This window comes from Rhamphochromis longiceps, linkage group LG7, assembly GCF_057381845.1.
Source record: "Rhamphochromis longiceps isolate RC_006_pf linkage group LG7, R_longiceps_female_GT1.1, whole genome shotgun sequence".
Classification (NCBI taxonomy): Eukaryota; Metazoa; Chordata; class Actinopteri; order Cichliformes; family Cichlidae; genus Rhamphochromis; species Rhamphochromis longiceps.
In genome coordinates this window covers 4,557,389-4,585,226 of record NC_140563.1, presented here as the reverse complement: position 1 = coordinate 4,585,226, position 27,838 = coordinate 4,557,389, and the positions used below count along the sequence as shown (strand labels likewise).

The 27,838-nt window shown below is 40.2% G+C and overlaps 1 protein-coding gene across 1 annotated transcript; it reads left to right on the top strand.

Annotated features, from left to right (window-relative positions):
• The first annotated feature begins 4,340 nt into the window (after positions 1–4,340).
• On the top strand, positions 4,341–27,289 carry amn1 (antagonist of mitotic exit network 1 homolog (S. cerevisiae)). Its single transcript, XM_085411715.1, has 4 exons — positions 4,341–4,527; positions 22,210–26,318; positions 26,902–26,952; positions 27,054–27,289. Exons 2-4 carry the CDS (start codon positions 22,256–22,258, stop codon positions 27,164–27,166), a joined length of 4,227 nt encoding a protein of 1,408 aa, XP_085267841.1. The 5' UTR covers positions 4,341–4,527; positions 22,210–22,255; the 3' UTR covers positions 27,167–27,289.
• The last annotated feature ends 549 nt before the right edge of the window (positions 27,290–27,838 follow it).

Genomic DNA, 27,838 nt, shown 5'->3' with positions numbered 1-27,838 from the left:
ATTTTAGTCTTTAAAACATAATTTTAAGTAAGACAAAGGCACTATTTCCCCCACCTCTGGTTTGGCTACAGATTTATGATATGGAAAGATATAGTTCTGCATTTTATAGGTGTGTGCATGTGTGTGGGAGGTACAGTGTTCATTTTGAGGTTATAACAAACTATGGAAGCAAATAGGTCATAACATATATTTCTACATGCATTTAAGCATATGACAATGTCTCCAAAAGAAGAGGAAAACACAGTTTCTTCATCCAACTTCATTCAAATCAAACTGACAACCAGCTTATTGGGTAGAGGGAGGGGTTCCTCTGCATGTTTCATATCCATCCTGTCACTAAGTTTAAACATGGAGGTCATTCTTGGGTCTTGGTGGAATTAAACTGTTTAAGCCATCATTCCAGTGTTTATACAGTTTAAAGTTGCAACGCCCCCACTACACTGAAGCCTTCTCCAGACTCCACCAGAAACCTTTTTATTGCTCAGCACATTTGTTTGGGGGCAGGGTTTGGGGGAATTTATGGTTGAGCAGAGACAGCATTTGCTGCCCTGTCTGGGAACAGGGTTGCTGCATCTTTAACATCTAAAAAGGTGATCCATGCATTTGGTTAATCAGAATATGGAGCACGCTGGAAATAACCCCATCAATAAAGATGAGGTGGTTTCACACTGCTCATCAAAGATTTTTGTAGGCTTACAGCATCTTGCATATACCGTAGCTTCTAAATTGTTGGGATTTTGACAAGGGCGTAGATTTGGTTTTGGCATTGGTGGGGACGGATGATTCTACCATCGAACCCTGCCTTTTCTTTTTTTTTTTTTTTTTTTTTTGTCTTTGCTTCTTGATAAAAAAAAAAAAGAAAAAAAAAGAGAAATATACTTGCCTACATATGCTATTCTGCATGCTTTAAAACCATTTAAAATTACAATTCATAGTTTTATATGCGAATTATATAATGTTAAATTACTATTAAACAAATGACTGACTAAAGTATTTTAGGCTTTAGTTTACTTCCACATTCCATATAAATCAGGTATCATACAAAAATAAAAATAGCTTCAAATACAGTCATGACAATAAAAGAAAATGACTTTAAGCACTTAACATCATTACTTCAATGTCCACTATGTGAAGGAGCCGAACACATGCCTGCTCCTCTCGTTAACTGAGATAAACTGCTGGCATGTTTGTTTTACATCTATACTGTCCAGTCTCTCCTGGTGGACACACAGCAGCATTGTTTAATTTCATTTGAGTCATTGTTGACCGTAGCCATCTTTTTAGTCTCCTGAGAGCACTGAAGTATCTTTCATCCTAAGTACCTGCGTTTTATCCTCAGATTAAAATTATTACTATGTGCTTGATGTGCCTCAGCTTTGGCCCTGGCTCTTCCCCTGCACTAGGACATATTGCTACCTGATAAAATAATACATTGATTCATGCCATATAAAAAGTGAGACATGTCAATTCAGATTCTTTGTCAAATATACACTAACGAATCAATTTGCATCAGCAGCCTAACAATTGTTATGATGATAAATACTAGTTAATCTATAGCACCAAATCATCAGTCAGTCATCTGTGACCTCGCCTCTTCACCTCTGAGCTACAACATGGCAGAGCTGCCTCTGTCACCTGACAAATAGGACATACATGACAATAAGAATAAAATGTGTAGCTGCTTCAGTGTTTCTGTCAGTTTGTGCAGATCTTGACTCATCAGTAATGTTTGTAGGGTGAGTGCATTTTTAAAACAAGGTGGAATATTTGCAAAATCATGACTACCTCATGATATTTTGTCTCAAAAATTAACCCTATGAATATGTCAGTGCCATTAGGACGAAATTATTGTGTCACCAACATTTTAACGTTAGACATAATTCTAAAACTAATATCCTGGCTTACTCGAGTCTGCAGTTTTCTCTGACAGTTTCAATCAAAATTAGAAATGCTGCTCTGAGACTTAGAGAACTGATAGTGCTGCCTGTTGTGCAGTTAGTTTCCAAAACACGTTATTCATGGTTACATACAATTTTAGACTGATGTGGGCCAAAGCCTAGCATAGCCTGTAACGTTATTATGACGGACACATTTTATGAGTGAACTTGACTTTAAGTGACTTACAGGTTTCTTTGAAAAATACTTTCTTATAGCCAGGTTCTTCCTTGTTGCTGCCATCCTCCTCTCCTCCTGGCAGCGCAGGCTTGCCGCTGCTAAAACTAAACAGAACTCCCTAAAAAGCACAGCCAATCACATTGGCCATATTTGTCACATGAGGTAGGACTCCAGTAGAGAACGTAATTTAACTCTTTCTGCACCGCTGGGTGAATGAGACGTTGACAGATCGTTTTTTTTCTTTCTATCGGGTTTGTTTTCTTTACTCGAAGAGATCAAATTATTGGTGGGGACAATTCAATAATCGCTGGATATTGGTGGGGACATGTCCCTTCCGTCCATGCCAAATCTACGCCCCTGGATTTTGAATATGCATCTTGCCGCCTCTGTGTCTTTCACCCATCGAAAGCATGCAGGAGAATATGTGAAATTCTAATATTCTGCATATTGGGACAATAAATAAATGAAACCTCAAATGAAAGATGTGATTTTTGCTTTTGACTATTTGTAGAGGTTCAATAGACTGATCAGTTACAAACTCTCCTCTTCTCATGTGGCATTTTTTTTTCAGTATTTGTTTTTTAAATTTCATTTAAGAAGTGAACAAAATTTCAGAATTTTTGACTCAACATTGTTCAAAGAAAAATCTTTTAGAAAAGAGACTTTTTCTCAAAACATCCACACACCAGTTAAGCCTTTTGCTAATTTTAATGTTATGATCTTGAACATGCTAAATGATGGCTGAATGTTCCAAGATGCAGCACTTGGACTTTTGTCATTTCTCTGAGTATTGATCGGTTTAATCTTGGGAAGAATTTGCTAGCATGCTCACTCTTGATAAAAATGGCAACTACTATTTTCCACATGAGAATAATATTTCTTACAATAGAATGACAAACTTCAAATTGTTTGGAAATGGCCTTATAGTTGTTCACATTTTGCTTAACCCATTTGAATTCTCCAGACCAGCAAACTGCCAAAACCGTTGTTTTTCTGGTCACACTTGTTGGCACTCACTTAATCAAGTTGATTTTATTAGCAGCACCTGGCTGCTATTATCCCCCCTGGATATCCCCTGCTATTATTCTTGTGGAAGTAGTAAGGTTGTGGTTAATTTTCACTTCCTGCTTCTGCATTTGCAGTTTTTGTTCAGTCTGCAATGATGCATTGTAAGATGTAAAAAGATGGACCCTTAGTCCCCCTCCTCGATTCAGAGGTGTTTTTTTTTTCATTTTCATGTTAACGGCCTCCTTGACTTCCTGCTCAAATCCGAGGGCCATTTACATGAAAAGGGAAAAACTCTCTAAACGGCTGCAAATCACCATCTTACGATGATGTGGTTTCAACCATTCCCCAACTTTCTGTGAGCTGTACTCATGGTTGTTGACCAATGGTCAGAACAATTTGCATAATAATGATGAAGAAACTGATGAAATGTTTCTTCCATTGAAAAAAACGTTACGTCCAGATGAACAGAATCAACTTTTTGGGATTTCTTTACCTGGATGATTGAGCATGCATCAAGATGTAGCAACTGTTTGTTTCTCCCTGAGGAGAGCATGAGGCAAATCTGTGTGCTACAAGTGGCTGCAGTGTGTGTTTAGCTCTTGTTAGTCGTTGTACGTGTGCGTAAGGGGAGAGTGCAGGTGACTGACAGATTTGTGTAGTTTCTGCAGTGATGTGGACACTGTACCAGTCTGATGTGAAGGAAGAGCTAACCCAGAAGCTCTTGAATTGATTTGCTTTGTCCCTTTGGTCACAAGCTCTGGGTGGTGCTTCGAAGAATGAGATTCTCTGGAGAATTAGAGCTCGGTCCCTTAGACACGTTTACGTTTAAGGTTTCCAGAAAAAAAAAACAGTTTCAAAATGCATGAAAAGCTGAAAGGTGCGTTTAGTTGTATTAACTAATTATTGTGGAAAATCACTAAATATATCATAAATCACTACAATCATGCTCTCCCCTACATAAACTGCCTTTATAGGTTAAAAGTATGGGTACGGGTATAATACTGGCCCTGTATTTGGTATGGGCTCCAAAATCTTAATTTTGGCACAGCACTGTTGCTGGGACTGCATCGACTTTCCGAGTGGGAACTCGAACATTCGTACTTCCTCTGGGCGAAGATGAGTCGTGGTCCTGTTTTGTGAAGCCACACGTGTTCGTCGGGGTCCGCCTCCTTCGATGACGTCTCCGACCCGCCGACACTCATAAGCAGAGGGCGTTAGCGCGAGGTGAAAGAGTTGAATCTCCATGGCGTTTAACCAACCCCAGGAGAAGGACTAAAACTTTCCCTTATTAAACCCGGATGTGATATGGATGAAATCACGCCACTTCCACAAAGAGAAGCTGTTTTATCCAAGAGGATGCGGACTATTTGAAACCGCTGCGGCTCAGCCAGAATTCGTGAAAAAGTAAGTTTCTTAGTTGCTCAAATACTCAAGTACAGTACAGATGTTGTGTAGTGTACGCTGCCTGCACACATGAGTGAAGCTGTGGATGAGCATAATAGACTACATTAAATTTTAATATTAACATCCGACGTTACTGATCAGCGTTAAAACCGGATGTTACTGAGTTTTACGATTTTAAGAAAGAGTAAAGCACAAATGTAAGCCTTGCATTGAAAATAAAGGCACAACCTTTTTAAGCGTCGGGAGAGCCGCCAGTTTAGCTGGAGGGCTACATTCAGCAGCGTTATGTACCTAAAATGTAAAGTCGGCTGACTGTCTGAATATACTGCATCCAGCGTCGCGTTAACGTTTCGCTAATGCTGGGCTTACACTGTGCGATTTTTTTTTTTCTTTTTTTCAGTCGCGTTATTCAGCTTCTGCTCAAACTGCACGATTGACTCGCAGGGGTTAGAAGTTGGTAGGTCACGATGCAGGGTCTCGCACTATACTATGCTTGGATGCGACCAGAGTGCTCACACTGTGCGTCCATAAAAGGAAGGTTATAACAGAATTTCTGTCGCTCGCTCTCCCTCTCTGTCTTTCACTCACACAGACACGCGCACCACCACCATCAACTTTGCTAAATTGCTAATGAAAAACACTGATCAGGCAGCTGGGATTGAGCAGCAATGTAAATCCAACTATTTTCACGGTTGTTGTGATAATTTTGTGAAGCCACATCGAAAAGGCTCGGATGAGCTTGCCATAGTTCTACAAGTTGTGCCTCCATCGCTTGTGTCCAGATCACACGCTGCACCGCTGTGCTGCGCAGTCTTTTTCGCTGACATTTGTGTTTGCGCGTTCGCAGTGTGAGAAGCTGCGGTGACACCCTCACGACGGTCACCAAGCGATTGGTGATCGGGAGCTGGTCGTGAGGTGTTAATCGCTTCTCGTTACCCCACGTATACTACACGATGCACGACGGACGATGAAGGCCAAAATCGGGCCGATCGCCAAAACGGTCGCACGACTCAAAAATCGGCTCAAAATGGGCCAAAAATCGCACAGTGTAAGCCCAGCATAAGGGGAGTGTCGGACCAGCTCTAACATCTCCAGCACATCCCGAAGTGTGGACTCTGGCAGCCAGTCAATGTCTGAAAATGATGTTTTATGGTCTCCGAGCCACTCTCTGATCACTGATGGCAAACCCCTGATCATTCACTATTGCTCTGTGGAGGGAAATAAATGTTGTTCGTAAGATTACATTAAAAATAAAATTCGTGTTTGCACAAGTTAACCCCAGCTACCTTTCTCAGGATATTAACTGCTAAAAATGCATTATTTTCTAACCTCTTCAGATAACCAGTCACCACAGAGCAAGAACATTTGATGATGAGGTTTGCTGTGCTTTGCCATAATTATTTTTTCTGTATTGACCTGATACCAAGTAAACACAGGCCGATACTAGTGATGTGCGATACCACTGATTTCCTTTCCGATCTGATACCAAGTAATATTGAGGGTGGTATCGGCGATACTGATCCGATACGATACCTTGTACAAAAACGTATTTTATTTATTGTATCTCAAATTATAGTTTCATAATGATTACAGGACATCAGATTACTTGTTCTTATCACTTAATAATGCAGAATTCATCATACAGAAATAAAAAACCTGAAGTCGTGAGCTATTTGAACACCTTGCCTGCCTGCAGCACTAAAGGACTCCGTGAGAGACGTCTGTCTCGCCCTAGCAGCACCTGTCCCTGTCCACTCCTCCTCTTCAGTTCGCCTTAACATACGCTCGTCATATTCTGAGATATGATTTACTCTGAGGTGTTTGACAAATTTGTGGTGTTGCCACAACACCTCACTTTCTTGCCACATGTATCTCAAACCATGTCTCGGCTGTTTGTGGATGTAAAATACGTCCGCACATGACTCCAATTATGCTCAGCCACTGTGAGTGCGCAAGCCAAGGGCCTGCCACATTTATATAGCCATATTTCGCACATGACTATGAAAGGTGGACGAGGAAGTAGTTCCTTCCAATTGTAGACAACCGAATGAAATAGTTTCTTTCCACTGTGTTCCTGTTAATGGTAAACTACAAATTTACCCTAAATTACTAAAATATCGATATTTTAATGTGAGAATCGATTCTAGAACATAAATGATTGGTATCGGAGGAATCGATATTTCAGTATCGATCCGCACATCACTAGCCGATACTCCAGGTACCGTCAAAATATAAAGGCAACTTGTATATGGTGATGTTGTGTGGAGTGGGAAGGCTTGAGTGTTCTGTAGCCTTGACATGATCACTACCAACAATACTCTTTTTCCAGGGGTCCGTTCTTCGTACCTCGCTTACTACATCCAAGATCAAATGACACAGCGCGATGATTTGATCTTGGATAACTTTGAGCTCGCTATTCCGGTTCTCCGAACACACCTGTTGTTGACGATTAGTATAGCTGGATGAAGTAATGTGAGATCACTGGGTGGCTTAACAGGGGCTACGCATCGATAGTAGAAACCTTGATCGGCAACCCTTTGATTGGTCGGCGAAAATGTCGAAGGAGCGCGCTCGGTATTTTTCGGCAGCAGAGCAAGAACTCTTGATTGAGGGATTTCAGGAGTTTCAGAGTTTAATTAAAATGCAAGGGAACACTGCAAAGGCTGCAAAAGCAAGGAGAGAGGGCTGGCAGAAAGTTGCTGACAAATTAAACTCGTAAGTAATTTAATAATAATAATAATAATAATAATAATAATAATAATAATAATAATAATAATAATAATAATAATAATAATGGATTGGATTTATATAGTGCTTTTCAAGGCACCCAAAGCGCTTTACAATGCCACTATTCATTCACTCTCACATTCACACACTGGTGGAAGCAGCTACGGTTGTAGCCACAGCTGCCCTGGGGCAGACTGAAAGAAGCGAGGCTGCCATATCGCGCCATCGGCCCCTCTGGCCAACACCAGTAGGCGGTAGGGTAAATTTATTACACTCAACAAAAATATAAACGCAACACCTTTGTTACTGCTCCCATTCCCCATGGGATGGACGTAGAGACCTAAAATTCATTCCAGATACACAATATAACCATCCCTCCCAAACAGTGGTCACAAATCAGTCCAAATGTGTGGTAGTGGGCACATCTGCTATATTGAGATAATCCATCCCACCTCACAGGTGTGCCACATCAGGATGCTGATCTGACATCATGAGTAGTGCACAGGTGTACCTCAGACTGCCCACAACAAAAGGCCACCCTGGAATGTGCAGTTTTTTGCGCTATTGGGGGTAGGGCTGCCACAAACGATTATTTTGATAGTCGACTAGTCACCGATTATTTTTGCGATTAGTCGACTTATCAGATCGTGCATCAATTGGATGTAAAACGTACAGCTTATTGCACCAGCAGCATCTGCTCTTATATAACTACCATTAGCTTACAGCTTTAAGTTTAAGGTATGTGCTGTCACCGGCTCTAGTGAGCCTTGCCCCCTGCTAGCTATCGAGCTAGTGGGTAACAGACGTCTCCGAAAACGTCGGAGCGCTTTTGAAAATATGTGGTGTCTTGATAAACTGAGCAGATATTTGAGGTTTCCACAGCTACATTCTCGCCTGAAAATATGTTAAACGTTTATTTTGTGACCCAGAAAGAATAATAAGAGTAATATTAAAACTAACCAGCTGCCGCCATTGTTGAAAATTGAGCAGGGCCGCGCTATGAATTCTGGGACACTGCTTCTTCTTCTTCGGAGTTTAACGGCAGCTGGCATCCTTGAACATGCAGTGCTGCCATTTTCTGTTTCAGTCCGTTATTACACTCTTAAATACTACTACTTATTCCTGCGTCTTTTGGGATCTTACAAAGCTTCAAACGACACGTCGACTATTAAATTAGTCGTCGACAATTTTGATAGTCGACGTAATCGTGACTAGTCGACTAATCGTGGCAGCCCTAATTGGGGGTCTGGGGACCCAGAACCGGTCAGTATCTGGTGTGACCACCATTTGCCTCATGCAGTGCAACACATCGTCGCATGGAGTCTATCAGATTGTCAATTGTGGCCTGTGGAATGTTGGTCCACTCCACTTCAATGGCTGTGCGAGGTTGTTGGATATTCGTGGGAACTGGTACACGCTGTCGTATACGCCGGTCAAGCACATCCCGAACATGCTCAATGGGTGACATGTCCGGTGAGTATGCTGGCCATGCAAGAACTGGGACATTCTCAGCTGCCATCTGCCCTGAACAATGTGAACCATGATTCATCCGTGAAGCGCACACCTCTCCAACGTGCCAGACGCCATCGAATGTGAGCATTTGCCCACACAAGTCTGTTACGGCGACGAGCTGGAGTCAGGTCAAGACCCCGATGAGGACGACGGGCATGCAGTTGAGCGTCCCTGAGATGGTTTCTGACAGTTTGTGCAGAAATTGTTTGGTTGTGCAAACCAATTGTTCCAGCAGCTGTCTGGGTGGCTGGTCTCAGACGATCTTGGAGGTGAACCTGCTGGATGTGGAGGTCCTGGGCTGGTGTGGTTACACAGAATGGTAATATTTATCACTTATATTGCTTTTTAGTAGGGCTGCCACGATTTGTCGACTAGTCACGATTACGTCGACTATCAAAATCGTCGACGACTGATTTAATAGTCGACGTGTCGTTTGAAGCTTTGTAAGATCGCAAAAGACGCAGGAATAATAGCAGGATTTAAGAGTGTAATAACGGACTGAAACAGAAGATGGCTGCACAGCATGTACAAGGATGCCAGCTGCCGTTAAACCCCGAAGAAGAAGAAGAAGAAGAAGCAGCAGCTGTGTCCCAGAATTCATAGCGCGGCCCAGCTTAGTTTCCAACAATGGCGGTAGCTAGTTAGTTTTAATATTACTCTTATTATTCTTTCTGGGTCACAAAATAAACGTTTAACATATTTTCAGGCGAGAATGTAGCTGTGTAAACCTCAAATATCTGCTCAGTTTATCAAGACACCACATATTTTCAAAAGCGCTCCGACGTTTTCGGAGACGTCTGTTACCCACTAGCTCGATAGCTAGCCGGGGGCTAGGTCACTAGCGCCGTGAGAACACCGGACTCCCGGCAAATTGTTTTCAAACCCACCGCCGTCTTTTGCGACTCAGGTTAAATATATATGAGTCACTTAGATAAATTAAAAATGTTATTGTTTGGCTTTTTTTTTTTTAGTATTTTATTTGTTCCTGAGTAAATCAGTTTGGCTGAGATTAAAGTTATAGTTTTTACACAGCTGAATAAACGTCAAGCAGACAACTGATTATCAGAAGTGTGAGATGCTGGAGAATGTACTCCGGTGTCCTGTTATATTTTAGATAGCAAGGAGTTTATTAAACTTTACCGAAACAATCTGCAAATTTCATTAAAATTGAATAAACTATCATCTTGTCTTTATTTTTAGTTAGCACCTTAAAAGCTTAAAGCTGTAAGCTAATGATAGTTATATAAGAGCAGATGCTGCTGGTGCAATAAGCTGTAGTTTTACGTCCAGTGGATGATGATCTGATTAGTCGACTAATCGCATAAATAATCGGTGACTAGTCGACTATCAAAATAATCGTTTGTGGCAGCCCTACTTTTTAGTCTCTTGAAAAGAGACCCTGAAATAATCTGTTTGTTTATAACAGCAACCAAGAAAAGGGCAGAGCAAAAAAAGACAGGTGGTGGTCCTGCACCCCCTCGTCAACAAGTTGGTTAAGTAAATAATACCCTCACGGGAAAATTGATATCTCTCTATGAGCACACTGTCGCGCTGAGCTAAAGGATCCTGTCTATCCCGCAATATACGCTGAGTTCTGAAAACTCCCCTCATCAATCTTGCACCTTCCGCAATGGGTGGCTCGCGTATACGGACAGGACATGGCTGCGACAGACTTCCCAAATCCACCTTCGCTTTTATAGCCGTGGTCTCTCATCTTGATTACACGAAGTAATTTACTATTACTACTCTAAAATATGAATTACATCTGAAATAATCAAATACATGAAATAGAATGATTAATAGTACATTTCCCTTTTTTTAGGAAATGACCTGTATGTATCTGTATGGAATCAATAAAAGGATCAAATACTGCATTATCTTTAGTTACATTGATAATATTTATTTATGGTAAAACAGTGGTAAAATATTGCTGTTGCTTTCGTATAAATGAAGCGGACATACCTGAGTGGCCGCGATCTAATCTTGTTTACATAAAGTAAGCCTGCTCCCGAGCAGGTTTACGCTTACGGATCTGTTGCTATGACAGCAAGTCCCGGATGAGCTTCGGAGAACAGAACGATCCAGGATCACGCGAAATCGTCAACAATCAAATCCAGCTAACTTACTTAGCGAGGTACGAAGAACGGACCCCTGGTCTGTTGAATAACAGCCTGTTTAGAATCGGCTATTTACCTCTTAAGGAAGCATGTTCAGAACCTCAAATCCTACTTTATGCATACAGATTTTTTTAAGGTGCCTATGTGTGCTTGTGTTTTTATAATATTAAGGATCTTGATTGATACTTTATTGTTCTCACTGGGAAATCTGACTTCAGTTCTATAAATCTGTGTCAGCTTATTTTAGGCTCTCTTTGATTCTGTTGGGTAGAGGGACAAAAGCCTTCTTTAACCCATTTAGTTTGTACTGCCACACTCTATGCCTTCTTCCTAATGGTGCCAGTGCCCAGTACAGGATGTAGGATGGATCACAAAGAATTCTGTGTTTATTTATGTGCACACTGGTCAGAAACTGGTTGAAGTACTCAAACCTTAATATACTTGTGTTCAAAAGACTCTTAGTTGTGAGATAAGTGCAACATTAATTAAATATGAGGCGGCTATTTGACCTAAAATGAAAAGTGTATTGGTATTATGCGTGTGATCTTCCTGTGTTTTAATAACCTTTACCTTAAGATATGAAATTATGATCTTGCGGTATAACTGAGCTGTATACATACCTTTTTGAAATAAACACACTAACTAATTAAAGATTAGTAAATTGTAATATTATTCACACAAATAAAATGGGTCAAGGATATTATTATATTATATTAGATTAGATTATACTTTGAATGCAAAAAACTGATGTAGGTCAACATGGATATACAAAGTGTATCTACTCCTAAAATATTCAACACACTCCTAATATGCATCTATTCTGAGAGCACCATGAGACACAATGTATGGAACAAAAGCATCATTAAACCTAAGAGCAGTAAAAACTATTCAATTTGCTTTTTATTTGCATAGTGACCTGAATCAGTGAACCCATGTTGTCCAAGTGAAGATTTCTCTTCCACGTGTATCATGAACAGTTTGTTAGTGTATATGTGTGGTTCTGGTCAATCCTCTGTACCTTTGCTAGTTCATGAGGATTGTATCATTAAAAACTGGTGGTAAGGGGGGATCCTTTGAGAATGTAAGCCAGTGCCTAGTATTATTTTACTAGTAAATAATTGTAAAAGTATGGGTGTTAATTTGCACCCATTCTTTTAATAAATGTTGACGACATCTAGCTTTGTCTTTGTTCCAATGGTTTTAGGGCCACTGGGAAATGTAGCAGGTTGTTGTGGGACCTGTTTCGCTCCGTCTCCTGGGAACACACATCTCTGTGTTATCAGTGTCTTGGCACTTCAGTGTGAGTGGGTGATGTACTGTGTTGAAGGACTCCTGATTCAAAAACTCTGGTTATCAGTTGTTTTAATTCTCATAGTTTTGTTGCACTTCACAGAGTTAAGGACCTCCAAATGTTGTCTGACAGAAGGAGCAAAAATACTGTGACATAAAATGTGTGCAGCAGTTGTTTTGTTTAGCAACCAATGTATGCTCTCAGTCATCCAAGTCATGGTAGTTGTAAGTGCTTGAGTTGAAGGCTCCTGGACTTCTTTTGAGGTTCTTGAAAATGTTTTACCTCTTAATATAAAGGCTTCTGCAGTTCTAACAGCTGATGGTGAGTCAAAGATTGTTGCAAGAGCTTGAGGGGGAGAAAAAAAAGAAGACAACTGGACTTCTTTTGAGATTCTTTAGTTCTAAAACTTGCTGAAACAACAATAGCTATGTTAAAATGCAGCCAGGAGGCGTTTTTGTCTGAAAACGCTCCACGTCCACACTGTTTTCAGTCGTTTTCACAGAGTTGTGCGTCCACATTGAAACAGCCGAAAATGCTTACGTTGCAGTACTGCACATGCGTGAAATGCAAGACTATTCCAACTACCTAATTTCTGTCTACCATTTATTTACTTTCTGGCTCTTTGAAACGTCGTGGAAAAATGTTGAGGAAAAGCAGAGAGTTTTTTAAACGGACTAACAATGAGGTGGACTTGTTGCTGCGAGTAACGTACAAAGTTACAAAAGCGAGTGAGAATGAAAGAATTTGAAGAGAAGCTATCTGGAGCATGTACAAACTGATATTAATTTTTAATAGGGCTGTCAAAATTGAGAGCAAACAAAACAACTGCGCTATAATGCCCTCCGCTATCTTAGTTTAATTGGTCACATGACTGCATCACATGACTAAATTGTGTCATCGTTTTCGAAAAGGCTCCGGGTCCGCTGTCCACACTGCGACGCAGGGCTGCACGATTAATCGTTAGAAAATCTCGATTCATACTTATGTGCGATCTCATTTCCAAATGACAACGATTTAAAAAAACCAAAAAAAACAAACAAAAAAAAACCAACGACGATTGTACCGCATTTTGATCCGGGACGTACTCTGCTTGAAAACAAGCGCTCACTCTTCCTGTTCAACAAATGACAAGGGCGGAGCCTTATACCACGTGATACAGAAGCTGTGCCGTGTGATGCTAAAATTAGCAGGGGAAAAAACAACGGAGAGCACGTCAGGGATGACGAGAAAGTGACAGGAGAAAATCCGTCCCGGTCAACCACCCAAACATCAATAACGGGAACCTTACACAGCGCTTCCCTATACACGTCGACCTCCCGCAGGCACAAAGAAATTACAGAGGCTATTACTTATCACCTGGCTCCCATCAACACTGTGCAAAACGAGGGATTTAGGAAAATGATCAACACCCTAGACAAACGCTACACAGTGCCGTCCCGCAACTATTTTTCTATTGTTGCACTACCTGCTCTATACACGCAGCGTCGAGCAACGGTGGAGACGGAATTTCAAGCAGTACAACATTTTGCGGCAACAACAAAACGTGAGACATTTGTTGTTTTTATGTTATTGTTTTTATGTTCAGTCTCAACTGTTACAAAGTTGATGTGCAGTTAATAAGTGCAATAAATATTTATACTGGAAAAGAAAATCGTGAGAGAATCGTGATCTCAATTCTAAGCCAAAAAATCGTGATTCTCATTTTATGCAAAATCGTGCAGCCCTACTGCGACGTGAAAACTGCGTTTTTGTCAGGGGTAGACATTTGTTCAAACACAAATAAGAGAAATAAGACACTGCAGACCGACTCAGAGAGTTTTAGAAACGTGCGCACGGGTGAATGTCTCTGAGAAGACACACACACACAGAGTGCAGGCTTGGTTGCTTTATTTATAGGAGAAAGTAAGTTACATAGTACTTCCTCTTCTGTAAGCAGTCGGGGAGAGGTTAGACGTTAACTGAGTGCTTATCTGACCTCACACCCACTCACATACTGAAATATAACAATACAGAAGTATATCATGCTTTATCTGACATCACACATTGAAGTAAGGAATGCATCATGTTCTCTTTAACAATAAGCTTGGTTATGTTGAAATATATGAACATACAAAATATAAGGCACACTTGATTATATTGTATTATGTAGAAAATCTCGTTGCAGTTTTCAAATGTATCCACTTTGTAGAGCGTTTTCAAAACGCTGCACTTTCCTTGAACGAAAACGCCGTCTCAGTGTGGACAGAAGGCCAAAACGGAGAGAGAAAAAGATGCGTTTTCATATGAAAACGCATTAGTGTGGACATGGTTTCAGTCTGCATGCCAACAATCCTTGAGCAAGCTACAAACCCCAAATTGGTCTCCGATGGATCCAGCTGATATCTGCAGTTATCGATCATAGCTGAATGGGGCATGTTGTATCACATGGATTAGAAACGAGCTACATAAAAACCAATCCATTTGCTATTTTAAAAATGAATGAAAATCTTAAAGTTACAAATGATAATTAATGTATTGGTACAATTAGCCCTCTGTAATAATTTAAAGATCCTTTTTTGTTTGAAGTGACAAAAGACCAGCAGTGTTCACACATTGAGGTTGAAAAAGGAAAACCTTCCTTAAATAAAGCGAAATAAAACCTTTTCTTTACTATTTTTAATCAATCTAGTCCCAGACATCTGGGCCCTATTTCAGGAAGCCAGTTTAGAAAACTCAAAGTGAAAAACAATACTCAGGGTTGAGTAACCCCGAACTGTCCAACTCGGAATATTCGGTTTCAGAAAGGCTGATAACAATTAGTTCAGTCAACGCGGAGTTGCTTTAACCCCAAGTTAAGCGCACGCACGAGGATACATAAAGCCCTGATTAGTGGAGCACAGATTAAGCGAGTCACCATGGAGACGGAGGGAAAGAAGGCGCGGTCAATGTATTTTACAGCGCTTGAGGCCGAAATTCTGATGGCAGCATATGCCGATAACATGCAAATTCCGCGGAAAAAAAGTAACACAGCCTCAGCTGCAAAAGAAAGGGAGCATGCATGGCAAAAGATAGCCGACAGAGTCAATGCGTGAGTGTTAATTTAAACATTGATCTAGGGATTTCCACCCATTTAACACGTTATTTTATTTTATTTTTTATTTTATACATTTGATTTTGTGATGTGATGTGAGCGCAGGTGCAACCCAACAGGCCCCAAACGTTCCTGGCAGCAAGTAAAAATGAAATATAAAAATATAGTCCAAACAGGTAAGGTGTAATTGTATTATGAGCCATAGTGCTTGGTCTGTTTGTCCTATGTAAATCAATTGCAGTTAGAGGCTACATTAATTTTCTTTCTGTAAGCACTTATTGAAATTATCTGAGCACATTACAAGTACATATTTGCTTACTCTGTATGCTCAAATGTGACCCGTTATAGCCAACAGAAAAAAAAGCGGAGGCCCGAAAAACAGGTGGGGGTCCTCCACCACCACCACTCACAGAGGCTGAGCAGTTGGCTTCCACATTTGTGATAATGTTGGCAGCATCACATATGATCTTCACAGTGCAGAGAACACAAATTAGCATCCATTACTATAATGAAATAATTTGTTAGTTTGAAATACTACAGGGAACTATGTACCTGTACATTAATGCTGTGGAAAGACTTCCTGTTCACATAGTCTCCTTCATTTACTGAAGAAGCAATGATTGGAATGTGAGTGCCATCTATACAGCCAATCACGCCTGGGAACCCTGAAAATAAATGTAAAATTTAAGAAGTAGTTCAAGTATCACCACATCATGAATTAAGTTTTGTTCATCCTGATACCTGCAATTTTGTGGCATCCCTCTTTGATAAATCTTGTGGGTCTATGACCGGGGAACACCACAAACGAGTACAGGAGACGTTTCAGTGCAACTGTAACATTCCTGACTGCCCGACAGACGGTAGCCTTGGAAACGTGCTCAGCATCACCAATATTATACAGAAAGCTCCCGTTTGCAAAAAACCGAAGTGCGATACAAATAATATGTACAGAACTGAGAGGATGTCCACGATGTGTCACATGAGCAATATTAGGCCTGAGGATGTTATTCAAATGAATTATAGATTGTGCTGAAAAACGGTAACGTTCACACAGAAAATCATCAGGAAATGATAAAATGTCCGAGCGCGCTCTAATCACTCTCTCCCGGCGGAGAACTCTGCGGAGAATTTGGGCTTCAACATCTACTGGCTCTTCAAGGGAGGGGCACGCCATGTCTGACACTTCCTACAGTCAGGTTTCCGACAAAGAGGCGGAGAAGGTCAGGGTTAGTTGAAGTAAACCTGCTAGGGGGCAGGTTAGCTTCACGGAGTGTGTCGTCATAGTAACTCACTCAGAATTAATCTAAACTCACTTTGTGAAACCGAAAACCCAGAGTTTTCGTTAACTCAGGGTATACTTACTCAGAGTTTGCACTAAACCGGCTTCCTGAAATAGGGCCCTGCTGTATATGGATCAAACAAACTCAAGGTTTCTTAACATAAATTTATATTTATTTTAAAAGGTACTCTTCATATTTGTAGCTTGAGAAACCTGGAAAAAGCACCTCACCATCATGATGGAAAACTACAACCAAGAATCATAAGGATACCCGAAAGCCTTGGATTGAACATTATGTCCAAACACGAATAAACACTCTTATCTTTTTTTTCAAAGCATAAAAATGCATGTTGTTACAAGATGATTTCCATTTCTATAATTGATATGTTGCTATGCTACCACATTGTACAGTTCAACCTGCTGCCCCAGCATGCAACAATTAAGCCTCTTTTTCATTAGTACAGGGGTAGGCAACCTTGTGTGCCATCTAAAATGTCCTCGGAAGTCAATGTGCCATATGATTGCATTAGCAATAAATTTAATAACGCTCTATATTAACAGTTACACACTATATAGAACCACTTTATAGAATTTGTTTGCAGATGTTGGCAGCTATCAGCGAATAGTTATCAGCTATTTTGAAACAAAAAAAAAAAAAGACAGCAAATGGACTGTACAACAGAAAATGCAAATGCTATTTATGATACCCTCACAACAATGATAAGAAAAATAAGGCAATATGGCATGTTGGTTAAAACAGGGATACATATGTTAATGTGATCTCTGGTCTCCCACTCAGAGACACAGGTCTCAGTGTCCAGCATTCAGACGGCTACCTGAGGACAGTCTTCATGTGAGAGAAAATCTGCTCACACAGATACGTTGAGCCAAATATAGTCAGTAAAGCCTCTGCAATGTTCTGAAGACAGTTAAACTTATTTTTAGCCAATTACAAACTGAATCTTGTAGTTGGGGTTGTTAGATACTGTCATTAAGAAGCGGCATAATTATTTTTTTTTTTTTAATGCACATTCTCAGATTAATTCACCGCGTGTCGTGCCCAGGGCTGGACTGGGACAAAAATCGGCCCGGGCGTTTTGACTACAGAACGGCCCACCAGGTATTAAAGCCATAAAGCCTTTGAATGAAAACAGATGCTGTGGTGACAGTGATGTACGCCGTCTTGTTGGTATATGTATGATTTCTATACACGCTACATCAGATGAAAACTTTGGTTGTAAGATTCAGATAATTATTTAATAAAAGCTAGACATTTTAAATGAGAATAAGAAAAAAGTATTTCTTTGTGCCCCCCTTTCCTTGTTAATGCCCTACCTGGCCCCCTGGCAACACTTTGCTAGACCCGCCCCTGCACAGTTACCAGCTGTCAGCTACACAGAAAAGCATCCTGGTGTTATTTGTCTCTCAGAAACAGTTCATAACTTCCCTTCAACTCATTCATGTCAAATTAATATTAAATAAATCCTAACAACAGCTGATCAAGCTTAAAGGTGCTGCTGTTGTTTAGCACGACATCCGCTGGTTTCCTTTCTGGTGCAAAGGGGGCGATAAACAAACAAGAGAGAAAAGCCGATCAGCTGATCATTGATCAGTTTCATGATGAGAGAAGAAGAGGCAGCTGTGCAGCGTAAACTCCAGCTTTGTGTCTTTTTCCATTGTAGCTGAAGTCCGGGACAAACTGTTCCTTTTCAGCTCAATACGAAACGCGTAATATTTTCTCTGAATACGAGACGATTCTGTTTTTTATGGGACTGTTGGCAACTCTAATAACCTTATGAATAAAATAAAGTTCACTATCAGTAACATAGCACCCACCCAGCTGTATATAAACTCCGTCATGCTAGCTAGCACGCAGTACGAGTTATTGTAACTGACTGTGAAAAGTCAGCACAACGAAAATAAACCACACCTAAACTTGGTTTATATCTGACCCTGATAGACTGCAGGTCATAACTTCTTACCTGAAGTTCAGTTCACCTGACACTCGGACCGGCGGCCGCCTCGGGTCTCTCCTGCCTCCCCTCCTGCCTCCCCTTTCCCTCATCCACCTGCTGGCCTCTGTGGAATCTCCGCCGTAGCCACCACCAAACAACTGAGTTATTTTAACACATCGACCAGCATCTGGCCAATCCACCACCTCTTATTGTTTATACCATTACAAAAAATCGGCCCATAAAAACGAAAAATCACCCGGTCCAGCTATGGTCGTGCCATCAGTTTACCCTTCGCGTGACAGCCACAGCTAAAATGTGATGTCATCAGACTGCATGTGACCGGCTGGTCATTAGCATCACTTGATGAGTCGTGAGAAGGTCTCGTGCACGAAAATCAATACCGCCATTTTTGAAACCCAGCAACGGGGAAATGGTTGCAAAAAAACACCATGTTCCCCAAGGGTTCATGTTAGAGTCAAATTGTTGAATGTTGTCATTGTGTTTCTTAAATTTGTAAAGTCTTGGTTCAAGCAGTAGGATCAAAGACATTCCTTTGTCTCTGACCACCTCTCCAGCCAATTTGGTGCTGGGGGAGGCTTAGGGAGGTTTTATTATAGATGGATCCTATCTGAAAGATCTGTTTCTTGTGCTGTAAGCTTCCTGCTTTTATGATCCTTTGGTGAGCAGGAGGTCACCCAAACGCACCCCCATGACACACACACACACACACACACACACACACCTACCTTTTATAGCATTGGAGGGCTGCCCTTTGGCACCCCTCCTCCGTAGTCTTCCACTGCTCTCTCTATTGTTCATCCTGGGGTTGCCCTCCTCCAGGCTTGTACCTGTGGCTTCCTGTCTGGGGGTGGGTGTTGGCAGTTCTTCTGCCCTGCACCCCAGCCCTTTGTTCATAATCCAAGACTATTTTTCTATATGTATTCTTACCTCCTAACAGTCGCCATATTATAATGTTGCAAATATTCACAAACTCTGCAGTCTCTCTAACTCCAATGTATACCAAGCAATCTATTATTATCAACAGTACTAATGGAAAAGGAGTTATAGGGGATGGCACTGGCCACAACAGGAGACGACTCTGTCCCTTCCTGTAAAGTGCAGTGGTGCTTTTAACCCAGTCCACTTTATGTCCCACTTCCTCCGTGTCTTACTCTTACCCCACTTTTCTTAGACAGTTCTTCTTTTTTTTTTATTTTTTTTATTTTTTTTTTTTTATTTATTTATTTTTTACCACACCCAAACTCAACCTTGGTTCATTGCCTGTTATGTCCTTTTCTGACAGTTCCTCTTTTTACCTATGGATGGGTATCGTTTAGGTTTTATCCGATACCTGTGCCAAACCGGTACTTTTGAAACGGTGCCGGTGCTTGGCAATGGAGAATGCAAACTTTGTCCAAAAACCTCTTTATGTTTTTATTTTTAGCAGTCTTTTTTTTTCTTTCTTTTTTTTTTTCCTGCAAAATGATAACCAAGTTAGCCTTTTCTGTCGCTACAACATACCGACAGAAAGCCTTCAGCCTTATGTCACTAGCTCTCTCATTGGAGTGAAACTCTGCTGTCTGTTCCTTGCTATCTACAATATATAACCGGATGCTGGTGTAAATTTTCGACTATCCCACACTTCTGTTTAATCAGTTTTCTGTTTGAAGTTTATTCAGCTGTGTGGAAACCCTCCCGAGGGATTAATAAAGTTTTATTTAATCTAATCTAATAACTTTAATCTCAGCCAAACCAATTTACTCATGAACAAATTAAACACTGAAAAACGCCAAACAATAACATTTTTACATTATCTAAGTGACTTATATATCATGTTTAACCTGAGTAGCGAAAGACCGCAGGGGTTTTAAAAATTATGTGCCGGGAGTTTGCTGTTCTCGCCGGCGCTGATATTTGAAGTTTACACAGCTCGCCTGAACTCGCCTGAAAATATGTTAAAAGTTTATTTTGTGATCCAGAAAGAGTAACAAGTGTAATATTAAAACTAAGTAGCTGCAGTAGTAGTAGTAGTAGTAGCCATTGCTGGAAACTGGAATTGGCTGGGCCAATCTGGGATGTTTTTTTTTTTTTTTTTTTTCTCCCCAATTTTGTTGTCTGGGTGGAAAATCGGGAGATTTTTGGGAGGGACACTGAAATTTGGGATTCTCCCGGAAAAATCGGGAGGGTTGGCATGTATGGCATACAGTAGGTCAGCAGAGGGAGAAATGTAAACTGCCACTTTAAGGGAAAAAAATTATTTGGTGTATTATTTGCAGCTTTAAACCATATGCTACAGCTTCCTTATTCTTTGCTGGAAGTGTGTAGAAACTAGGTTATGTCCTTCTCAATGTCTACATGTAGACGGGTCTGGCAAACTCCCATGTGCACTTGAATATTCTCAAGGATAATGCACTGGTCCAGCATTCTGCAGCCAGAATGAAAACTGTATTCCTCCTATATTTGGGTTTCCACTAATGTACAAACTCTCTTTTCCAGTACAATAGTATAGACCTTCCTGGAGAGGCTGAGGAGTGTCTTTCTCCCTCATAGTTGGTAGGGGTGGGGGAAAAAAATCGATACTGTGTAGTATCGTGATATTTTGTTTGCTAATAATGTATCGATACAGGGACAGCAGAAACCGATATTTTGTTACAAAAAGGTTTTTGTGCTCTGACTTCAGAGCATGTTGATCCTTTTTCTGAGCAAGAATCCTGACATTCCTTTAACTGTCCAAATGTGTTTAACTTTTTTTGGCAGCAATAAACATGACAGTTTACTTATTTTAATTTAAGACATGTTTTATTTTAAGTTTAAATAAAAAAGTTTTAATGTAAAAATTATATTTTGTTTTAATTTACTTTCAAATTCTTCAGTTGCTGAAGGGGCTACATAGTTTTCATAAATTGCATAGTTCAGAATAGCTATAATTGTACCAGATGGTTGCATTCAGTTAAGTTGGACTACACTGTAATACAAACCGTTCAGTTTGTCAACAATAAAACTGACTGAAAATGAGAGCGAGACTGAGTGCGAGACTTTGATATTAGATAAAACGAATATTGATAAAGTTTACCTTTATGTACAGAATCTGAATATCGCAAAATATTTTTAAAAATTGCATTAATATCGTATCGTGTGTTAAGTATTGTGATAATATCGTATCGTGGGATGTATGGTGATTCCCACCTCTAATAGTTGGGGGACTGAAGGGTGTACTCCACCTTAAAAATGGGGACTACCACCTAGGGCTGCTCATTTAATCGAATTTTAATCACGATTACGATCTGGGCTTTCAACGATCATTAAAAATGACTGAGCCGATTATTAGCCCCTCCCTCGTGCTTTACTCTCGCGCTGCTCCGTGTGGCAAATCGAGCGCACCTCTCTGCATTTCGAACACGTGTCACAACAATTATATATTATATATATATATATATATATATATATAACCTTTCTGCTCATTTATTGTGAGAGTCACCTCTCACAATATATAACTACTTATTTAATATAAGCTTTCACAACATGCCACTAATAAAAGCCACTCGCCTGACAGGTTACCAGAATTTTTTTTTTTTTTTTAAATGTTGGAAGAAAACTTGTTTGTGCAAAAAGCCATGTTTGCACAAACAACTATCCTGTTTATTTATTGTACTTCTGGTCAATGCTTCTATTGCTGATAATTGGTTAGAAACTTGTTATTTTATTTATTTATTTTTTTATCCTTTTTTCAGGATCATTCCCAATTGAACCCACTACAAACCTTAACGGAGGAAGAAGATGCAGTCCTGTACATTGATGAATGGACAACACCAGCAGATTAGACAAGCCTCTCAGCCCTCGCAAGCTGCTCCTTATCATGCCCATGATGGAACAAGAAATCTGCAATCTTGGACTCCAAAACAAAGCATTCACTATCAAGCAAGAAACCTAGGAGTGCAAAATGCACACGCTGAACATTTCCCTTTGCACAATGGAGCTTATTCTAACAGACAAATGTCAACTTTGCAGACTTCTGCAGGAACTTATCAGGAGGTTTCTTCTCAGCAGAATGGTGGAGGCAATAAAAATAGTTATTTTTCTGGTATGTTATTTAACTATATTCAAAATGTATCAGCTAATAAGCAAAGTGGAAACCCATCTTTGCCAGCATCTGGATTTCAGATTCCCACTCTGCAAGACTGTGATCAGAATTCATCAACTCAGAGTCCACCTAACCAGATGAACTCAAACACTACATATCCCCAGCAAGGCATGTCCACTCATTGGAAAGAGCCACTGGTTGTTAATGAGAGACAAATGATTGGAACACAGGATAGAACTGTGACTAATATCCAGCATGTCAGTGTTCAGCAGGGCATGCAACAGAATGTGAATGGAGACTTGACAAAACCCATTTCAGCGTACACTACACCAACTACCTCATTTCCACCTGAACGTGGTTTATGTACCAGCACTATGATGTCTGGCTCTGAACAGACTGTGTACCTTGTTTCGAACAATCAGGTTCAAAGACAAAGCGGCACTCAGCATGGATTCTCTCCTGTCAACTCACAGAGTTACAATATGGGAACCTCTCAGACTTCAGGAAACAGTAACATTGCAACATATCCACCATCAAGTGCACAGAATTCTTACTTTTCCAGCACCAGCCACAAAACTCAGCAACACTCGGCTCAGCACCAATTAAGAAACAACAATGGGATCAAGACTGCCACCTACAGTAACTCAAATTTTTATAAAAAGTATGAAAATATTAATTACTCTGCAGAAATGAGAGGGCGTCAGATAAAAACTTATAAACAACAGAAAGTGATCAGGCACTCATTAAGTGCAGATGGTTTAAATAATTCATGCACTCCTGGGTTTGATGGTTGTCGTCCTCCTCCACCGTACAGATATGCAAATCACAGACAGCAGCAGTATGTCAGAACGACCACAATGGTCTCGTCTAATCAATCTAATATTCAACCTGGGACTTCGGCTACCCCTAAAAATTATAGTAACTTGAATTCCATCAAGTTATTACCCGGGCATTCTGGACAGTCTTTACCTCAAAGCACTCAAAATGTAATGTCAAGAACACAGCACGCTGTAAGTACACCCCATCAGCAAACCTGTGTACCTAACGGTTTCCACAAATCTGCTGCAGGAAATGAAAGAAGCCCAAGTAACGAAATTCATCCTAAAAAGAACTGTAGCTTAATTGAATTGTTGCTTTGTTCATCCCTGCTGCCGGAATCTGTTGACCGCAAGACACAATCATCAGTAGCAAGCAGTTTTGAGATGCTGTCATCAGTCCAGTTAAATGACAGCTCCATTCACTCATCACCTGGAAATGCCAGCACCAAAGCTATTGCTGTTGTACAACCACTGCCATCACTGGAAGGTCAGCTTCACAATGACCATGCTTCTTCTGATTCCACAGCAGGAGACTCTTTAAACAACCCTAAGGAAACTTTTGTTTTAGATACCACAGCAATTAACAAAACGCTGCCATCTTCAGAGTCAGGGACACAAAACACAGGAAAACAACCTGAACTGGATGTTAATGTTCAAAATTCAATTCCATCCCAAGAATCAGTATGCCAAAATTCTCCTGAAGACCAAAGTGGGATCCAGACACTTTCAACATCACCCGTTTCTGATCTTTCCGCACTCCCAACATCCCCATGGACATTATTGGCACTAACGAAGTTGATAAAAGATGCAGAAAAGAATCAGAAAGAGCTCAGCGATTTGAAAGAATTACACACTGCACAAAAAATTATAGACCTGTTTTGGGAGGGAAAACTTGAAACACTGCAAATGTACTCATGCAAGGTAGGCTTTCTCAAGGTTTTAGAAGTTAAAGAATTCTGCCAAAAACATTTAACAGCCAACTCTGTTGTACTGTTGCAGGTAGATGGCAATTTTGAGGAGCAAATGGAAAGCTACCATGTCCTCAAAGACAATGAAGTATTTTCAGAATTGCCTTACAAATCATCATGGTTAAATCTAAATGAGCAGTTGGATGAAATAGACAAAGAATTTGGTTTCCCATTGTCTCTGAAACATCACACTTCATTGCTTGAGAGTGATGGCCAGAAAGATCAGATGCACATCAACAACAGTGATCCTGCAATTATGAGTAAAGTGCCAAGCAAGATCTTGCCATCAACACATTTTGAACCCGTTGATTCAAATGAAGGAAAAGAAGCCACCACACTCAAACCCCCCTCCATTCAAACTCCCTCCTCTAATCAGACAGATGATGCCAGTGACCCATGTTTGTCCCTGAAAATCCAAGTTATGCCTCCAGAAGAAGCCAGACGTTACCATGAGCAAAGCGAAAATGAGATGCCACAAAGTATGGATGCAGAGAGGGTCGTAAGTAGTTCCACGGAGAGTGAGACACCTGATAATACAGAGTCCACATCGTGGGAATCAAAATTGGAAACTGTGGAAATTGGCATAAGTCAGTCGCTTTGCTGTCTTACAAAGCTGTTGAAAATGACTATAGGATCAAGCACATCTTATGATTGTAAATGCCACAGCCAGAAAGAACAAAAGTTTGGAAAAGGGTTAAAAAATACCAGTGATAGTGGCGAAACAGTTGTACTAAAGCACAATAACCAGTTTGGGAAGGATCCAGTAAAGGACAAGGAGAACACTGATGATCAAGTTGTGACATTTAGTGGTTCTGAGCTTTGCAGCTTTCTTGGTCAAACCATAGATTTGACTGAAGTTGATGACCAACCTCAATTGCCTTCTGAACAAAATTCTAAGAACCACTCCAAAATAGCCAATACCAGTCATTCAGGTATTATAATTATAAGTGATGAAGATGAAGATCTCTCCAGTGGTGAAAATGAAATTCTTAGCCAGAAGACAGATCTTGCCATAAAGATGTCTGAACCTTACGATAAGTGTGGACAAGAACAACCAACGTCTACAGCATCGAGTCTGTCAGGTGCCTCAGTCAGTACTAACAAAGCTGAAACTGAAAAGTTCTGCAGCACTGAGACTGAGATTGCCATCCAGATCCTGGATCATGACAGGAGTTGTGAAGAAGCTTTAGATGTGCCAGTGTCACCTTTGGAAACCAAAGAGCAATCTCAAATCTGTGCTGAAGGTGACTTTAAAGTATCTGTCAAGCATAAAAAAATCAAAAGAAAACACAAGAGACTCGAATGGGATGATGAATTTGGTCCACCCCAAAAGGAATCAAAGAAATGCAACTTGCCTGTTGATCTTAATTTAGAAAATGCCCTTGATGATGTTTCAAAATGTGAAAAGGAGCCTGCTGTTGAAGCTGAAGCTCTCAATATAGACTCAAAAAGAACTGCAGAACTGGTGCTGTTTGGCTCAGCTCAACAAGACAAGTGTGCTTTAACTGGCAGCAGAAAAGCCCATTTCCGTTTTGTAAAGGGTGCATCTAAGGCAGCACACCTGAGGCCTCCAGAAGTTCTTACTGTCAATCTCAACCCTTTGAGTAGCAAGTCCAGTGACATGGTGTACAACAGGAATTATTCAGTAAAACAGCTAATTCATGACAAATGGTGGAGAAGTTTTCAACAGACTAAAGCTAGTCACAAAAAAACCCGTAAACATCGTTCTTACTCTGTTGCCGGGGGTATCTTGATGAAACGAGATGGAATTAAGGAATCCCGGAGTCTGAAGACGCTTGGAGAGGTGAAGAAGGATATCACCGCTGATAATAAGAGGTGTTCCTCTAAAAGTGAAAGCCAAAATGTCAAACCTTGCCAGGAGCACATAGTCTTGAGGTTCAGTGTTCTACCCAGTAACTTTGACCTCAAAGATGGATCCAGTGGCAGGAAGCAATCCACCAATCCCGTTTCAGGTAAATACCATAGATAGAGGGGGTACCGTTATTCTAATATTGCCCACAATAAAGTTGATTTGATGATGATGATGATGATGATTATTATCATTATCATCTATTGAAAAGAATTGATCACAGAAGGCTGATTTTTGGTTTATTTTGGTAAAAACTGTGATCTCTCCAGATGGTGCAGACCCATTCTTTTTGGTAAAGATCCAAATTTATGAAGCTAAAAGTATTCTTTAAAAATTTAAAATTTCAATGCTTTATTGTAATTCACGTATAACGCCTCAGTTTTGTTTTGTTTTTGTTTTTTTTTTGTTTTTTTTTTTTGTTTTTTTTTTATTGCATGTTAGAAGGGTGATTGGCAAATATATTGTTGGAGTGTCCACATAAAGCAGGGACATTCAACATAAATTGACCCAGAAAAGACTAATGACATCTCTGCTCCTCGATGGGTCATAGTTGGAGTGGGATACTGGTGTCTTGCAGATTAGAGTGGTGGTAAACATGGGAACTGGAAAGTACTGTTTGTTTTTTCTTTTTCTTTGAGACGGACAACAAAATTTATTTTAAGGAAATTTTGAATCTGTCTTTCCAGAAGAGCCAGAGAAAGAGCAGAGCGCTGCTACAGCTGCTGCAAAACCGAAAGGTAGCAACTACATCTGAAGCATACATCAGTTCTTATTCTGCCTTTTTAAAAATTTTATTAATTAGGCAGTTTTTGTCTAATGGTTATTAATTACATCATAGGTAAATGGAGTTCGAGTCTGCAGAAGAATCGACCTCGACCTATTCCCAAGACCTTCAGTCTCTTCCACGAGTATCAGAAGAAATACAAGGAGCGCTCTCACTCAAAAGATTAATAATGTGAAAGATGTCTCTTCTCAGGGAATACTTTTTTTTTTTTTTTTTCCATTTAAGACATTTAGTACAAAGATTCTGACTAAAATTATGCCTTTGTGTTTTTTTCTGCAGTGTATATACAAGCAATACATTAAGGCTGTGCAACCTTTTGTTGTTTACATGCCTGTAAAAAGCATTACAGTCATGGAGCAGGTGTAGTTACTGACTTGTGGGATGTGGGAACTTGGCAGCCTTTACAAATTTGTTCAAGTGATGACATTCTGTTCGTCATTGATTATTATTGTGTCACTGCTCCTTGTCGGTTCACCACTGTACTCGCGACAGACATGAAAGGAATACATGGTATTTGCTGTCGGTGCAGTTCTGTTTAATGAGCTGAGAAGCTCTGAAGATGCATGACACTGCATAGTTTGTCTTGTGTCTGTGCATCAGAGAGTGCATGCAGACTTTAGATAGCAAGTCCACATGTTCAGAGCCATGTTCAAATTAACAAGTGATATCCATGAAAGGGGGTGTAAGTCTAAAATCTTTGTTGTTGTTTTTTTGACAAAAAACTTGACTTGTAACATTTGCATTGTGAGTTTTTTACTGTTTTTCTACACTTTCAGTATTTGTACTCTAACCATTTTTTAAAAATTTTTTTTATTATTGTTTCTACGATTAAATTATCC

Coding starts and splice junctions, on each gene's coding strand:
- amn1 (XM_085411715.1), top strand. CDS start 22,256: ATGCAGTCCTGTACATTGATGAATGGACAACACCAGCAGATTAGACAA. Junction 26,319..26,901: donor ATCCACCAATCCCGTTTCAG/GTAAATACCATA, acceptor CTGTCTTTCCAG/AAGAGCCAGAGAAAGAGCAG. Junction 26,953..27,053: donor AGCTGCTGCAAAACCGAAAG/GTAGCAACTACA, acceptor ATTACATCATAG/GTAAATGGAGTTCGAGTCTG.